This window comes from Myotis nattereri (assembly GCF_964212035.1).
Source record: "Myotis nattereri genome assembly, chromosome: 1".
NCBI classification, from domain to species: Eukaryota; Metazoa; Chordata; class Mammalia; order Chiroptera; family Vespertilionidae; genus Myotis; species Myotis nattereri.
Window position 1 is genome coordinate 48,080,460 of NC_138075.1, and position 17,544 is coordinate 48,098,003.

At 36.7% G+C, this 17,544-nt stretch overlaps 1 protein-coding gene across 1 annotated transcript in view; it reads left to right on the top strand.

Moving 5' to 3' along the window:
- The window catches only part of HERC1 (HECT and RLD domain containing E3 ubiquitin protein ligase family member 1), a 189,617-nt gene that overhangs the window by 149,738 nt on the left and 22,335 nt on the right, over positions 1-17,544 (top strand). Inside the window, exons 52-66 of the mRNA XM_081094425.1 lie at positions 771-898; positions 2,070-2,197; positions 3,001-3,201; positions 4,649-4,779; positions 5,828-6,027; positions 6,394-6,499; positions 8,178-8,324; positions 8,654-8,755; positions 9,774-9,947; positions 11,129-11,422; positions 12,372-12,437; positions 12,570-12,695; positions 13,839-13,977; positions 15,226-15,407; positions 16,119-16,274. Coding sequence (XP_080950551.1) covers positions 771-898; positions 2,070-2,197; positions 3,001-3,201; positions 4,649-4,779; positions 5,828-6,027; positions 6,394-6,499; positions 8,178-8,324; positions 8,654-8,755; positions 9,774-9,947; positions 11,129-11,422; positions 12,372-12,437; positions 12,570-12,695; positions 13,839-13,977; positions 15,226-15,407; positions 16,119-16,274 — 2,280 coding nt within the window. The remainder of the gene's footprint in view (positions 1-770; positions 899-2,069; positions 2,198-3,000; positions 3,202-4,648; positions 4,780-5,827; positions 6,028-6,393; positions 6,500-8,177; positions 8,325-8,653; positions 8,756-9,773; positions 9,948-11,128; positions 11,423-12,371; positions 12,438-12,569; positions 12,696-13,838; positions 13,978-15,225; positions 15,408-16,118; positions 16,275-17,544) is intronic.

Sequence of the window (17,544 nt, forward strand, 5' to 3'; positions counted from 1 at the left end):
AATATTATACAAACAGGAAAATCAGATGGTGGATAAGAAGAAAACCAAAGAAATAGCCTCATAAGAGATTAAGGCTTATACATGCAAGAGGAAAAGACATTGGCCTCACTGTTTCAATATAACCCACTGGGCCTTTGAGCAGTGACAAGGGCAGTTTAGGAAATGCAGACTGGCTTCTGTTCACTAATTTTAAAATCACTTCTTGCCTGGCTGGTGTTGTTCAGTGATTGAGAATCGATCTGTGTACCAGGAGGTTCTGGTTCCATTCCCGGTCAGGGCACATACCTGGGTTGTAGGCTCAATCCCCAGTACAGGGCGTGCAGGAGGGCACAGATCAGTGATTCTCTCTCATCGATGTTTTTATTTCTCTCTCCCTTCCTCTCTGAAATCAATAAAAAAATATATTTTAAGAAACGACTTCTTAGTATGTGTTATTTTATAAAACATACAAATATGTTGCAGTATTTATACTTCATTGAATTAAATAAACATGTTTTTAAATTAAATAAACATGTTTAATAAAGATTTCAACAGGTTTCAGATAACAAATGATTTGGTGCATAGTACTCTAAAGCTATACTTTAAAAAGGTGTGTATTCATAAGCTAATTAGAAAAGAATGAGACCATGCCTATTGCATTATAACATGGATACTTTCTTTTACAATTTCATGATAGATTTATTTTTTAATTTGATAGAACTTTTTCAAATGACAGAATCATTTGAATTAAAACTTGCTCAAATATTGCTGGACATTTTTACCTTTTCTAGGTAATGACGTGTGTTTGGTGTAATAAAAAAGGACTCTTGGCTACAAGTGGCAATGATGGCACCATCCGGGTGTGGAATGTTACCAAGAAGCAGTATTCACTGCAACAGACCTGTGTGTTCAACAGATTGTGAGTGCTAACGTGACCTTTCTTGTGCAACATCTAAAGTAAGAGAATTCTAAACATGCTGTATTTTGGTTGTGTTAATGTAATCAAACTGTCACTAAAATTTTTTGCAGTTTTTTTAGAATAGTCTTACTATATCCCCAATGTGTGTTTTTAAATATTCAGAACTAGAGGCCCGGTGCACGAATTCATGCACCAGTGGGGTACCCTCGGCCTGGCCTGTGGGATTGGGCCAAAACTGGCTCTCTGACACCCCCTGAGGGGTCCCAGATTGCAAGAGGGCGCAGGCCAGGCCGAGGGACCCCCACTGGTGCACAATCAGGGCGTGGGAGGTTGGCCATCTGGGGAAGGACCACGGAAGGGCTCCAGGGCATGTCTGGCCCATCTCAGTCCCGATCGGCCGGACCCCAGCAGCAAGCTCACCTACCGGTTGGAGCGTCTTCCCCCTGGTGGTCAATGCACGTCATAGCGACTGGTTGACCTGTCGACTCTCTGCCCCTTGGTGGTCAGTGCACATCATGGTGAGCGGTTGAGCGGCCTTAGCATATCATTAGCATGTTATGTTTTGATTGGTTGAATGGACAACCAGATGACCAGACACTTAGCATATTAGTAGGCTTTTATTATATAGGATAGTATTTGGCAAGTAAAATTATTAACTACCAATATCTGGAATTACTCAGAATTAAATCAAAATCTATTATCTTACAAATAAATGTTCATTTCTGTAAAACAGTAGGCTAGTATTCCATCATTCTTTAAGGGTTATTTAGGAATTAGAGTAATGATATTTCTTTTGTAGTAGAATGTAGCTAACTATAGTAGGTGTTTCTTTTCTGTGAATTTACCTAGAGATCAGGCAAACAAGACTCAGTGTGTTCTGAATAGAAACCATTTACAACCCATACAGAATTAGTATGTCTTTATTGACAAATGATGTTCTATATTAAATGGTGTATGATCTAAGCATCACTCTTTTATAATTCTTTTTTTTTGACATTATGACAAACACTAGAATATGTGATTGTCAAGTACTGCTGGCCAAGTTTTTGAAATGTTAAGACTCTGCAATTATGTACTGAGGTCTACATAAAGCCCTTACTTTAAGATTCAAGGTTTAGTTTACCTTTGGATGATGGGAATTAAAATTTCATACTTGTCTATTATTTTCTAGGGAAGGGGATGCTGAGGAAAGCCTGGGATCACCCAGTGATCCAAGTTTCTTGCCTGTTTCCTGGAGTATCAGTGGCAAATATCTAGCTGGCGCTTTGGAAAAGATGGTGAATATCTGGCAAGTTAATGGTAAGTCATGTAAATACTAAAGGCACTGTTGAGTCCAAGCAATGGCTTCCCTTTACCTTGAAACTCACAGTCTGTTAATCAACTGTGAAAATCTATGTATAATGTGGTTTAAATTAAAGAGGAAGTGTTCATTTCCTGATTTTCCTTTCTTGGAGTTTCAACTAATCCAGTAGCTGTAAACTAAAAATTATTTTCATGTACCACTAAATATTCAGAGTAGGATTTGAGGAGTAGTGGTCACTGACTTTTCAGCTATGTATTCTTTTAAAACACTTAAAAATATTTTTATTAATTATGTCTTTCACTGGTAAAAATTCTTGTCAATTTTTAATAATACCTCCCTTGAAAGTAAAAATAAATAATGAAATACTAAACAACAAAAAAATAATGTAATCTTGGGCTTATCAGTATTTTGTTCATTTTTGCACATTTGAGGAAAGGCTATTCTATTTCACATATGTGAAGGACTAGCTAGCCTTATTGTAGGTGAATTTCTTATGTTAATTTGTTTTTTAGAAATTATTAGGAAAGGACATAAGTGATTAACATTTGTACACTATTTTCCTTTACTCTTTTTTCTACAAAGTTACCATTCTTGTTCCATTTATAGTTCTAGAAAAGCCTATTAATGTCTTAATCTAGGTCTTATATAAATGAAGGATCTTGTCTAATATTCATTGGTAGGCTATTTTGAAAATGGGGACTGCTTTGAGCTATGTTAGAATTAAGTAGCATTTATTTTTGTTCTTGTTATTGTTTTTAAGAATTAAGTAACAAGCAGTTAACATTTTCTTTCTCTTTAGGAGGAAAAGGATTAGTAGACATTCAGCCCCATTGGGTATCTTCCCTGGCTTGGCCAGAGGAGGGTCCAGCTACAGCCTGGTCAGGAGAGTCTCCAGAATTATTGTTGGTCGGGCGGATGGATGGATCTCTAGGATTGATTGAAGTTGTTGATGTGTCCACCATGCACCGTCAAGAATTGGAGCATTGCTATCGAAAGGATGGTAAATGACCAGATTTGTGTCTAGTTGGGAAAGTGATTTTCCCTAGTCAAGTAAACTGTGTGGTTTTTTGGGGGAACTTGCTTTTAAAAATGCTGAGTGATATTACTTTTGGCTTTGTTTTCTGAATTGTCCAATTGGTGTTTTATTTTAATTAGTCACTAAGTTGAAAGATACTTCCCTTCCAACCCATACCACAGGTCTCTATGCCAAAAGAGATCTAATAGTGATATATTAGTCATTCATCTTTTGTGTATCTGAACACTTACGACAGTCTCTAAGTCTTCTTTGAAAGTTAGGAATGCCCAAGAAAAAAGAGATAATCATTGGTAGAGATGAAATTGTTAACAAATGAGTGAAATTGAGGAACTGGGGGAAAGAAGAGGAGAGGGTAGTTCCTAGTCTTTCAAGAGATAGTAGGAAATCTACTTTCATTTATTTTCTCACTTTGTTCCCTTTGGGTACATAGGTATTACTTAGATAGTTTTTGTTAGTTGTTTGCAGCAGTGGGCTCTTTCAAAGTTCACAGCCCTACTTTTCAGTGGCACTCTGTTTACAGAATAAAACAATTCAGGGATTTTTTTAAGTATTTTTTAAATACATTTATAGGGTTTAAAATTTTTTAAACTTAAAAAGGTATACAACAAAAAGTTTTTCTCTCATCTGCTTAGTTCCCATGTCCCCATTCTACTCACAAATAAATACTGTTTCTTACTTTTTTCTGTAGGTATCCAGTGTTATATATACTTAAAGAAGCAAATATGAGTATGCCTTGTTGGAATAGAATCTGCTTGATAGAATGTGGAAACATGCTGAGAAGGGTATATTAAGTAAAAGAAGGGACAAGGAATTTTCTTTCTATGACTGGCTATTTCACTTCTCAGTTTCATGGCAGATTCTGGTCCAAAAGGAAAGAACCTGGTACAATCACTTAAAATCAGCATGGGAATTCAATACTTGTCTTTTTCAATAACCACCTGAAAATAATGGAAGATTTAAAAAATGAGGTATTCCATACACCTGAAACTAATACAAAATAATACTGAATGTAAACTATAATCAAAATACTAAAATACATATACAGGATGTCCCCCAAAAGGTATACACATTTGAATATCATTATTAATTCCAATGGGTTAAATCTGAAAAGAAAGAAACATCAATTGAGCTATCAGCTGTTAAAATGTATATACATTTTTGGGGACACCCTGTATATATTTTAAATGAGGTAGTCCTTGTCACTTGTAAATAACACTTGTGAAGTGGGTTACATGGAATCCTTGCAATAAGCCTACATTTTATCTAAATTCATTACAGAGATGTCTGGAAACCTACTTACAATTTTGCAGGAAGATATATTTTTTGCAGAGTCTTTTGTCTTTTTAAGTTAGATAATGACAAATGAATCACTCTCTTTTATTTTCTTTTTCTATTATTCTTATCATGTTAGTGTCCGTGACTTGCATTGCTTGGTTCAGTGAAGACAGACCATTTGCGGTGGGATATTTTGATGGAAAATTATTATTGGGGACAAAGGAGCCACTTGAGAAAGGAGGCATTGTTCTAATCGATGCACATAAGGTAAAGCTTCTTTGCCAGATGGTTATTTTCTTTGTTTCTTACTGTAGTGTTCTTTGATACTAATTTCTTTTTAAAAGTTTTTACATCAGTCACTTATGATTTAATATTTATTGTTAGCCCAGCTGGAGTGGCTCAGTGGATTGCATGTTGCCCCATGCACCAAGAGGTCACCCATTCGATTCCTGGTCAGGGCACATGCCTGGGTTGCTGGCTCAATCCCCAGTATGGCGTGCAGGGAACAGCCAGTTGATGTTTCTTTCTGATGAATGTTTCTATCTCTCTCTCCCTCTTCCTTTCTTCCTTGAAAAAAATCAATAAAAACATATTTTTAAAAAACAGTAAGCAGGCTTTTCATGTAAAACAAAAAATTCTATAGTTACACAAAATCTGTAAACCATGGTATATACATGAAAAAGTTTATGTAAGAAAGCCATCAAGCCAAGAGAGAAGTAAAACCAAAGCAGTAAAACCAAAGCAGTGACGGGATATCCTTGGAATATCCCGTCAAAGTACCTCCCTCTAATAAGAGAAATTCCATCTATGAGGAATGATTCCTTTACTTTAAACTAAGGTTGCCAGTTCAGATGTTTACAGGCCAGCTAGGCAAGTAACATAAATGCATGAAGCCAGGAGTGTTAAAAAAAGAAAGAAAGAAAGAGAGCACAATGATAACAACCATATAAACACAAAACATGATTCTCATAAGTATTTGCTATTTTGGTATGAGGGGTACATTTTTTTTAAAGTTTCTTCTTTTTCAAAGTTAATGTCAATAAAGCTAACTTAAAAATACTAATGAGGGGTAACATTCCTTCTAAGTCAGAATTTATTTAACCAATATTTATTGAGCATTGACTACAGCAAATAATATGATGCAGACTTTATTAAAGGGTGAGTTGGGTCTAGTATGATTGGAAACCATATAACAGTATCTGATATGCATATAATGTTGATTTCCAAATAAGTGCTAGAATGGGTCATAAATATTGAGTTTAATATATTTGTAAAGGAAGTATTAATATGATTTTTCTCCCCTTACTGTTTTAAGGATACTCTTGTTAGTATGAAGTGGGACCCAACAGGTCATATTCTTATGACATGTGCCAAAGAAGAAAATGTGAAACTCTGGGGGCCTATTTCAGGATGCTGGTGCTGTCTACATTCACTCTGCCATCCATCTATTGTAAATGGCATCGCTTGGTGCAGCCTCCCAGGGAAAGGATCCAAGTTGCATTTACTGATGGCTACGTATGTTGTAAATGTGTGTGTGTGTGTGTTCGTGTGTACATCTGTCTTAATTTTTATGTGAATATAAACTGTTACTTACATTACATATGGCTTCTCTGTAGTCTCAAAAAGTTTATTGTCAGGTGTTAATCTTAAAATGTGTAACATCGTAAGATCACCATAGAGAAAAAAAGAATTTGAAACTTGGTATGTGATCTACTTATCTGGGTGTGATGATGTTAGAATATCGAACCTAGTTGTATTATAACATACCTACTATAAATAAATTTTAAAATAATACTGTAGTAGTTCTATCAGTTGATATTTGAAAATATTTTTACTTCTGCATATTGACATGTTTTGGTTTTATGTGGTCATTTTTTTAAGTGGCTGTCAGAGTGGCTTAGTGTGTGTTTGGCGTATTCCACAAGATACCACACAAACCAATGTGGCCACTTCAGAAGGATGGTGGGACCAGGAATCAAATTGCCAGGTAAACATTCTGGTGTTTTTTAAGACCTTATCTGAAACCATAGATAGTATAAGTTATCAAAGGACAAGAACCATTAAGGAAACGTGAGTAATTGTCATGCTTATGTGCTCTCTGAATTGGATTACTTTTTTGTAAGTTCTAGACACCATATTACTTGTTAAGATGATATATTCAATAAATATTGAGTGATGATCATTTATGGTAATGGATATAATCGATACCACAGATAGATGAATCCTAAATTAAGTCTTTGGTACAGTGAAATAGGAACACCACCGGAGCACACCTTATCTAAAGTATCTTCTACTGCCCTAACTGGTTTGGCTTAGGGGATACTAGAGCGTCGGCCTGCGGACTGAAAGGTCCCAGGTTCAATTCCAGTCAAGGGCATGTACCTTGATTGTGGGCACATCCCCAGTAGGAGGTGTGCAGGAGGCAGCTGATCAATGTTTCTTTCTCATCGATGTTTCTATCTCTCTATCCCTCTCCCTTCCTCTCTGTAGAAAATCAATAAAATATATTTTTTAAAAAATAAACTATCTCCTACTGATACCAGAATTCCATCTATGAAGAGCAATTCCTTTTATCTTAAACAGAGGTTATGAATTCAAATATATGCTTACAAGGCCATCTAGGCAAATAAAAAATTCCTGAAGCTGGGAATTGGAAGGTGTGGAGAGGGTTAAAAAACACACACAAAAAAACAGAAGTGCACATGCCTCACATAATGGGCACAGTTGCTACAAAGCTGTTTGTTACCCTGAAGAAATAAGAGCCTATTGTTACCAAATTGTCTAATTTTTTTAATAGAAGCCCAAAATCCAGTGTTTTAAATAAAATCTCCCAATATTACACATTTTGATGCCTGACTTAAAATTCTTTAAAACACTGGGTGGCCAATCAAATTGCATCCCTGAGCTAATAGTTTGCAACCTTTGTTGCTCTTTATTTTGTTCATGACACAAACACCCCTGGAAGAAATAGGTTTTATGTCATCTTTGGATAAATGAGTACATCTGATATTATACTCTATCATAGCTAGAAGGAAGAGGAACCTTAAGGGCAGGGAGAAATGGGTAGGGAAGGATGGATAGGTAGCTTATTCATGAGAGGAAGATATCTCAAAGGTGGAGGTGAAAGCACTAAAGATAAATCTAGTTTGCTCTTTGTGGTAGATAGTATTTAGACACGCCTTACCTATCACACTTCTAAAACCTGCAGAACAAACACCAGATTAGACACCATGTGAGAGAACCATCTGCAACAAAAAGGGGCCTGTTTGTATAGAGCCAGCATGTACAATTCATAAATGTTAGATGCTAAAAATGAAAATTACATAAAGCTCATGTTAAAAATTAAAACATTCATTAAGAAGTAAAAGTTAGAATTTTCCTACCTCTGAGGGATAATTAGAATTTAGAAATGTAGAAACGTCTGCCAGTTTGAAAAGTTAGGAAACAGCTTAGAAATGTATCAAAAAGGATGAAACTCACCTCAGCAAAAGAGAACCAGGTTAGTGTTTTATTATTTCTTCATTCAGGCTAATCCTTCTGAGAGTTATCCTTCCCTCCTCCCTAATGTTACACTGAAATATAAAATTTCAAAGAATGAATTGTAAATCTTGAATCTATAAATTATTTTGCTTTCAATATATGTTAAAAATAAAAATGAATTGCAGGATGGATATAGGAAGCCAGCTGGAGCCAAATGTGTTTATCAGCTACGGGGACACATCACCCCTGTCCGGACAGTTGCCTTCAGTTCAGATGGGTTGGCCCTGGTGTCTGGTGGACTAGGTGGCCTCATGAACATTTGGTCTTTAAGGGTAAGAGTACAGATGTTATTTTTATCTTAAATGTTTTTACATTAACTCCCATATGATGAAAATTAACCCAACCAATTCTAGGAATATTTTGTATAATAAATATCTTGAATACTGATGAAACGTCTTTCAGAATCCTCCACTCTTTTAATTTTTCTTATTGAAAGTGATCTAGGCTCTAGAAAATTGGGTAGAAGGTATATAATTGGACATTACCAAATTTAGCGGAAGTGCAGATTTTAGAATGTTTTTGTGAATGTGAAGTATAAATTTAAAATGTAAATAATAACTAAGATTAAGTAATGTGTATTGATAAATACATTTAATTTTAGGATGGCTCTGTCTTGCAAACGGTTGTGATAGGCTCTGGAGCTATTCAGGCCACAGTATGGATTCCAGATGTTGGGGTTGCTGCTTGTTCAAACAGATCAAAGGTAACTTGCAGTTATATCAAATCATAGGGTATCAGCCTATAAGGTATCTTAGAAATCATAGTCAAACATCACACTTTACAAAGGAGAAAACTGATATTCAAAGGGATTTTTTCTTGCAGTTATTTAGTGGCAGAAAGAAAACTGGAACCCAGGTCTCCCGGTGTATAATCTAGCACTCATTCTACTATACCCTAGACATCACTGAAATGTTTAATTATTGAACGGCTTTATTTCCATTGGAAATTATTTGTGGATTTTGACTTTCTGCCATTTTTTAAGAAAGCAGCAGACTTTCTTAAAAGAACATTCCCTAAAAGAAGAACCATCCCAAAGATTTTTAACTCAAGTATACACAATATATTTTGTCTTCCAAATTTAATATTCTGTGAAGAAAAATACTAGCCCTCTGCTGTGAAGTAATTCTATGATATGACATTATTACCTACAGTATTGCCTTTTATACCCTTAATGAATAGAACCAATGTGCTGCTTTGGTTTATACTTTATGTGGTTAAATAATATTAAAGTAGAGCTGTAAACCTGCATGAATAGTCCTACTAAAGTCAAATATAGAATCAGACCCTAGGCAGTAGTGGCTTGTGTATAATAAACTATAGAGCCACAGTTATTAGAACGTGTTGCTTCTTTTGCAGATATGTCCCTCAGCAGGCAGAGTACTACTTCCTTTAGTACCCTGTGGTCATGTCAGACTTTTAAATTACATTAGATGCCTGTCTTACAATTCCTATGTATAGCAAATAATTGCTGTTATCTCTTTAAGAAGAATCAGCTAATCCAAGGTAGTTCACAAATTTTATGGTTATTTATTATTCACCTGTTTTTACTTAGACAAAATTTAGGATATTTCAAAGTTCATAGGCATTAAAAGTACAGCATAAAATGTCGAAAAAGCAAATGTATTTAATGCAATTATTGAAATGAACTTTCCCAGATGTGAATGGTAATAGAATTTTCTCTTATTAAGACAAGTCATGTGGCATGATTTATTTCCCATCAGGATGTTTTGGTCGTGAATTGTACGACAGAATGGGCTGCTGCCAATCATGTGTTAGCAACCTGCAGGACAGCCCTGAAACAGCAGGGTGTCCTGGGACTAAATATGGCTCCCTGCATGAGAGCATTTCTGGAGCGGCTTCCCATGATGCTGCAGGAACAGTATGCCTATGAAAAGGTGAGCAATTACACTTATTCTGACATTTACAGATGCCTGGTGCTTTGGAATTTGAATTATAGGTTTGAATTTATCCCTTAAGAGCATGAGATCTGAGGAAAATAAATAGGGCTATTTGGGCAGAATCAAATGAAGCTGAGTCGTGCCTAAAACAGTTGTTAAGTCTACTCCTACTTTATTTGAGAGTAAAGTTTTAAAGTGATCCTTAAATTTGTGTTGTGCTTATATCATTCTTCAGATTATTTTTTCACTCCAAAACTTTTAGAAATACCTGTACCTCAGAGTATCATCTTCCCTTTTTTAAACCATATACCTATTTTTATGTGGTTTTGCCATCCCAAAGTTGGGAGGTGGGAGTGAGTGTGGGTGTCAGAGTGAACATCCTTTCCACTTAACAGGTGGACCTCGTGGAAAGTTGTATGGAAGAGCTAAGGTTGAACTATTAAATAGGGTCATTAAATACTAGAATGAGGAATTATGGAATTTGAGCCTGTGTGACCTGTCTTTCAGGCCTTACTAGTCACTGTGCTGCCTCCTAGGTAAAGCTTGTTGGGTTTGGTTGTTTTGTGTTTGGGGGTTGTTTTTATTGTTTGTTTTTTGTCAAGCTACATTAATATTATTTCACTGATGTATTTGCCCAGGTTTTCTATTCTGAATCCCTTAGCTCTTACAGAGTTGTTCTGCTAGGACCAGGGAGAGCCATGAACGAAGAATTTTCTTGGCTACCAGGCTTCCATTGGATAAAGGAGCAGTTGTGACAGGGAGCAGATCACTATGGTTCAGTTGTTACCAGTCTTCTTTTTTTAAAACTTAAGAAAAATTAATGAAAATATACTAAATACAATGAGATATCCTGAATTGGATTCTGGAGCAGAAAAGGGGCATTAGTGGGGGAAATAAAACAAATAAAATTGTGTTGTTTAGTTATTATTCTACCAATGTTTATTTCTTAGTTTTAATAACTGCACTATAGTTATGTAAGATGTTAACATTAGAGGAAGTTGTGTTAAGGGTTTTCTGTACTGTCTCTGCAACTCTTTATATCTAAAATTATTTCAAAGTAAAAAGTTAAAAAAAACAATAAAGTTAAAGAATAAATTACAGGCTTTCGGCATTCACTAGGTTAATTTAGAATATTTCGGAAAGGCTCTATAACATAACGTCCTTGCATTTTCTCTTAGCCTCATGTGGTTTGTGGCGATCAGCTTGTTCACAGTCCCTACATGCAGTGTCTGGCCTCCCTTGCTGTGGGACTTCATCTGGATCAGCTGTTGTGTAACCCTCCAGTGCCACCACACCACCAGAACTGTCTCCCTGACCCTGCATCCTGGAATCCGAATGAGTGGGCCTGGCTAGAGTGTTTCTCAACCACCATAAAAGCTGCTGAAGCCTTGACCAACGGAGCGCAGTTCCCGGAATCTTTTACTGTTCCAGATCTAGAGCCTGTTCCAGAGGATGAACTTGTATTACTAATGGTAAGTGTAAGGTGAACTGCTGTTATTTGCAGCAGCAATTGTATCATGGGTGTTTAGCATATAGCAGACCCTCAGTAAGTATTTGCTAACTTGAGAAGCTAGAAGCATACCCTTAGATAAATTTAAAATATTTTGCTTTTAGATAGTATCTTTGATCTGATGACAGGCCTCTATGATGATAGGAGAACTGTGGAGCTCTTGTAAACATCCTGGCTCTCAAAGATATAGTCCCATATCTCCCCTCTCCCCCCTTTTTCTAAGTCCATAAGTGCATTGTTCGTATATATTTTATTTGTACAGGGGGGAGCAAAAATAGGTTTGCAGTTGTTTGTATGGAAAATAATATAGTAACTAATAAATAATAATACAAGAATAAACTGTGTTTTGCGTATTCACAACTGTAAACCTACTTTTGCCCCATTATGTATATATTTTAACATATTTTCCTGGTCATCTTATGAGATTTATTCCACATATGGATTCAAATTATTTGGCACTTCAATCATGTTTTTAATTACCATTAAGTAAGAATTGTGGAAGAGCATTCTGATGTTACCTAAGAGTAGCTTGCTATAGAAACTGTCATTTTATAGATGAGGAAACTGAAACAAGTCCAGCAAAATGAAGTGACCTGCCCAAAGCTATACAGAAAGTGCACAGGGTCAGTGACTCTTGCACATGACTTTGTATCTGCAGGTGCTCAGAAGTTAGCTTTGAATTTCCAAGGCAATTGTGATAGTGATATAATTGATAGTGAAAGTGTTTATAATAAAGGGAAATATTAACAATGCAAAAAATCAAGTTTGGTGTAATTATAAAATTGCTCTTAATTTCTCATAATATTACTAAGTTCTTTTTTGGAAAGAAGACTTAGTTATTACAACAACATTTAGTTGTTAGTTAAAAACAGATATGCAAGATTGATCCTGATGTTTACTCTGCCTTACAGGATAACAGTAAATGGATTAATGGCATGGATGAACAAATTATGTCTTGGGCAACTTCCAGACCTGAGGTCAGTAAAGATGAAGACAATTATATGGTTTTTCTCAGTAAATCTTCTCATTCTAAATGCTTGTATGTTTGAGCCCTGATGTCTCCCATAGAGACTGGCACATACTTGGTACAGATGATTGTGTTTTTCTAGGACTGGCACCTGGGAGGTAAATGTGATGTCTACTTGTGGGGTGCTGGCAGGCATGGACAGCTGGCAGAAGCTGGAAGAAATGTAATGGTACCTGCAGCGGCTCCCTCATTCTCACAAGCCCAGCAGGTAACTAACAGGGTGAAGAAATGAAGAAGAAACTTGGGAAGTGACAATTCTGATTCCCTAACTGTCAGCTGTCAGTAACTTACAGTGGAATAAAGTTTGTCCACTTCATAGTTTTCTGTAAGGAATCACTAAAGAAAGTCATGATGTTAGAGCTTCCAAATAAAAGCTTTCTAAGATTTTTATCAGACTTAAGTTTTGTTAATAAATTTCTAAATTTTTCTTGCTTTCATGTGTAGTGAATTAACATCTTGATTTATTAAGCCTGATCACTATATATTTATAGAAATTAAGATAATCCTAGCTATTGAGTCTCTCTTTGCAGCTATAGAATTATTGGGGTCTTTAGCCAGATTTAGTTGACACTCCTTCCCTCTTCTAATAATTGTGTACTATATTTCCAAACCTTTCTTTCTTCTTTTTTTTTTTTTTTTATCCTCACCTGAGGATATTTTTCCCATTGCTTTTCAGGGAGAGTGGAAGGGAAGGAAAGGGGAGAGGGAGGGAAGGAGAGAGAGACAGACAGACAGACAGACAGACATCGATATGAGAGAGACACATCGATTGGTTGCCTTCCCCATACTCTCCAACCAGGGCAAAGAGTAAACCTGCAACACAGGTATGCCCTTGACTGGGAATCGAACCCATGACCCTTCAGTGCTTGGGCGAATGCTCTAACCACTGAGCACACTGACAGGGCTCCAAACTCTTCTTGAGGCAACTGCTTTCTCTTTTGGTCTTCTCTACCTCATGAAGGCACTATTCTTTCTCCTATATATCCTTTCTAGTTCTTGCCTCTTGCTGACCTGTAGCCCTGTCTTTACTATTTCCCCATCATCTTTTCCTCCTTCTTTTATTGATTTTGTTGTTAAGGTTATTATTTGAACTTCGCACAGTTGGCTGAAACTATTTTAAACTATCTTCAATATATTAAATAGTCAAATGAGCCTCATACATCTCTTAATTAAATAAGCAGTTTTATAATAATCAAGAGCTTATAGGAACCCAAAGTCACATTAACCCCTGGAGTGAAAAGATAACAAAATTGATGAAGTATCTTAGGTATACATGGAATCATTTTGAATGTTTGCATGTTAAAGCTATATAATAAAGGATAATGTATTTAGTTATGTGTTTTTATACTAGGTCATATGTGGTCAGAATTGTACCTTTGTCATCCAGGCCAATGGCACAGTGTTGGCTTGTGGGGAAGGAAGTTACGGCAGATTAGGACAAGGAAACTCAGATGACCTTCATGTGCTGACAGTTATTTCAGCCTTACAAGGTAAAATTATCCTCAATTAAAAGCTGGTCAGAAATGATGGCCTAACTATAGGAATGTTTGTTTATATTGGAACTCATCTCAAACCTTTGCTAGATAGTTATATATTGAAGTTCTTGTTTAGACATGTACAGCCTTAATTTTCATATTTTAAACAACATTATTTTGTAAGTTACTTATAGTAGTGTTCAAATTCAGTGGTATAAATAACTGTTTCAAGACCCACTGAGGAATATGAAATTCTTTTTTTTTTTTTTAAATATATTTTATTGATTTCTTACAGAGAGGAAAGGAGAGAGATAGAGAGTTAGAAACATCGATGAGAGAGAAACATCGATCAGCTGCCTCCTGCACACCTCCTGGGGATGTGCCCGCAACCCAGGTACATGCCCTTGACCGGAATCGAACCTGGGACCTTTCAGTCTGCAGGCCGACGCTCTATCCACTGAGCCAAACCGGTTTTGGCAGGAATATAAAATTCTTTAAAAGTGCAAAATTAGGCAACTATTAATAGAAGTAGCAATCATGCATGTGCATCATTAAAATTAAAAATCTGTTTATATGGATATGTACTAAAGACTTTAAAGGACATCTCTGTCAAAGTTATCTGTGACTTGGAAAAGGAGTATCTCTAGAGAAACCACTGTAGGGGACTCTGGCTTGTTCCTTAACTTTGACTTTGAAGCCTACAAAAAAAGTAGGATTTTTAAAGTAAAAGCATACAAGTAACAAGGAGTTCAGAACCAATTCCTGATTAGCTGTGAGTTCTCTTCCCTGAGATCCTAGGGTGAAGAGGACAGTAGTGAGGATGGGATGGCTGGCTAGGCTGCTATCTGGTTCTACTACCCTACCTCTGGAACCTTACACAAGTTAATAGACCTCTTTGTAACTCGGTTTCCCGAATTGTCAAAGTGATAACGATAATAGCTGCCTTATAGGTTCTAAGTGAAAATAGAAAATGAGATACTTCATGTAAAGCATTTATAGAAGTAGCTAGAACATAGTCCTTAATGACTATAACTGCTGCTATAACCATTCTCTTTCCTCTTCCTTGTCACATTATTGTTTAGTGTGATTGCTCCCAATTTGTTAGGCTGTTTCTGCAAATTTGATTTAAAATTAAGAAATTATTTTTATTTCTGTAGTACTATTTTGTTATATTTCAATTTTGAGAATATTCTGTGGCAGCTGCAAGTAAAGAGGGGAGTTTTAACATACAGTAACTCTTACTGGGTTTCTGCTCTGTTCCAGGTTTTGTGGTGACTCAGCTGGTGACTTCCTGTGGTTCTGATGGGCACTCCATGGCCCTGACTGAGAGCGGTGAGGTCTTTAGCTGGGGAGATGGTGATTATGGCAAACTTGGCCATGGGAACAGTGACAGGCAGCGGCGACCCAGGCAGATTGAGGCCTTACAAGGAGAAGAAGTGGTGCAGGTCAGTCAGGACATGGATAAGTTTGGCTTTGAATGTACACATACTAGTTGTCCAATCAAATTCAGGTAATGGGAAATAATAGTAAAAATATATTACACAGTCATTTTAAGAGATCCATTGCTTTTGGAAAATAGAAAATGAGATAATTCATTCACTTCTTGTGCTTGTCAGAAGTTTGAATGGGCTTTGATGTTAGAATGGACTCTTTTTCCTGAGCCAGCTGCTTGGCCCAGGCTAGGGTGCTGCAGGTCCTTAGAGGAAACATTATGGGGTTTAGCTCTTGCCCCACAGATACGTGAATAAATGGAAAACTTTGCTTTCAACCTATCCTCATTGTTACGAAGGCTGAGTTAATATACATTTCTGGAAAATCAATTAGTGATCTAGAATAATATTGTAAAATTGTGTACCACGTTTGAGTTAACAGATAATTTCCCCATTCATTTTATGTAGTCTAAGTCATCTGTACACAGGTAAAGAGTAGCAACAGTTCTTCCAAGGTATGCAGTTTATTTTGGTCTTCCTGAGGATGATGAGGTAGATCAGACGTAGGGGAGCAGGAGGGCCATTTGGGCAGGTAGAACATACCAGTCTTTAAGATCCTAATTTATCAGTGAAATTTATTACTATACTAATAACCAAAAATGACTGATTTCTTTTTTTCTTAGTATCCCCTCTTAATAAATTGTTTTTCTCCTTATTTATCTATAGATGTCTTGTGGCTTCAAGCACTCAGCAGTGGTAACTTCAGATGGCAAACTATTTACCTTTGGGAATGGCGACTATGGCCGTCTGGGTCTTGGAAACACCTCTAATAAAAAGCTTCCAGAGAGAGTGACTGCACTGGAGGGGTATCAGATTGGACAGGCACGGAATAAGTCAATAATATGTTCTGTCAGATCATAGTTGCTTATATGCTCTGCATGCTCTTAGACATTGTCCTTTCAGGAAGAAAGAAGTCACCAGTTATATTTAACTTCATGCACATTTTGCTTGGCTTGATAATTTTTCATGGTTTTTTGTCCATGTGAAAATTCACATTTTAAGTTAATTTCAGTTAGTTTGTCATATAAGTTTGTCATATTTGATTCCACATTAATTCAAGATGTTTAAAATCCCCTCCATAAAGTATTAATACAACTTGATATACAATTTTTAAACAGTACAAACGGTTGTGGCTCCCGTCCAATAGGCTGGAAGTGGATGGCTGAACTGCAGCATCACTGATAGCTACTGCTTGCCCTTTTTTTTTTTTTTTTTTTTTTTTTGCTACTGCTTGCTCTTAAGCAATAATTGTTCTTGTCCTATAACTGTTAGTATTTTTATTGGAAGTCTAGAGGCCTAGTGCATGAATTCATGCACCGGTTGGGGGGGGTCCCTCAGCCTGGCCTGCTGGATCAGGCTGAAACCGGCTCTCTGACATCCCCTGAGGGGTTCTGGATTGCGAGAGGGCGCAGGCCAGGCCGAGGGACCCCACCAGTGCACAATCGGGGCCAGGGAGGGATGTGGGAGGTTGACCAGCCAGGGAGGGACTGCAGGAGGGCTCCAGGGCATGTCTGGCCCGTCCAGCTCAGTCCCGATCGGCCGGACCCCAGCAGCAAGCTCACCTACTAATCAAAGCGTCTGCCCCCTGGTGGTCAGTGCACGTCATAGCGAGCAGTTGAGCGGCCTTAGGATATCATTAGCATATTACGCTTTGATTGGTTGAATGGACAGCCGGACACTTAGCATATTACACTTTTATTATATAGGCTAATTCTTGAGTTTATACATGCTAGTAGGCACATTGAGGTTTTCTTTTTATAAGGAGATATTTTTATCTTTTTCTATATTATTCCTTAGACTTTTCTGGTATGAATATTTTTGAGTTATATGTACTTTTCCCCTATCTTTTGTGCTCTCTGATTCTGAGTTAGCCACAGATATTTGAAGGATTTCCTTTGAAGAAAAATGTTATTTTTTTCTTTGTGAACATTAGGAATTATTTCTTATGGACACTTTTTTTTTTTTAACATATGTAGAAGGCCCTGAAACCAATAAAAATCTTTAGAAACAAGCTAAGTTTTCCTCTAAAGTGGAGGAAAGGGCCCCAGAAATGGGTACGTGTTGTAGGTATTATGCCTTGCCTTACTGAACA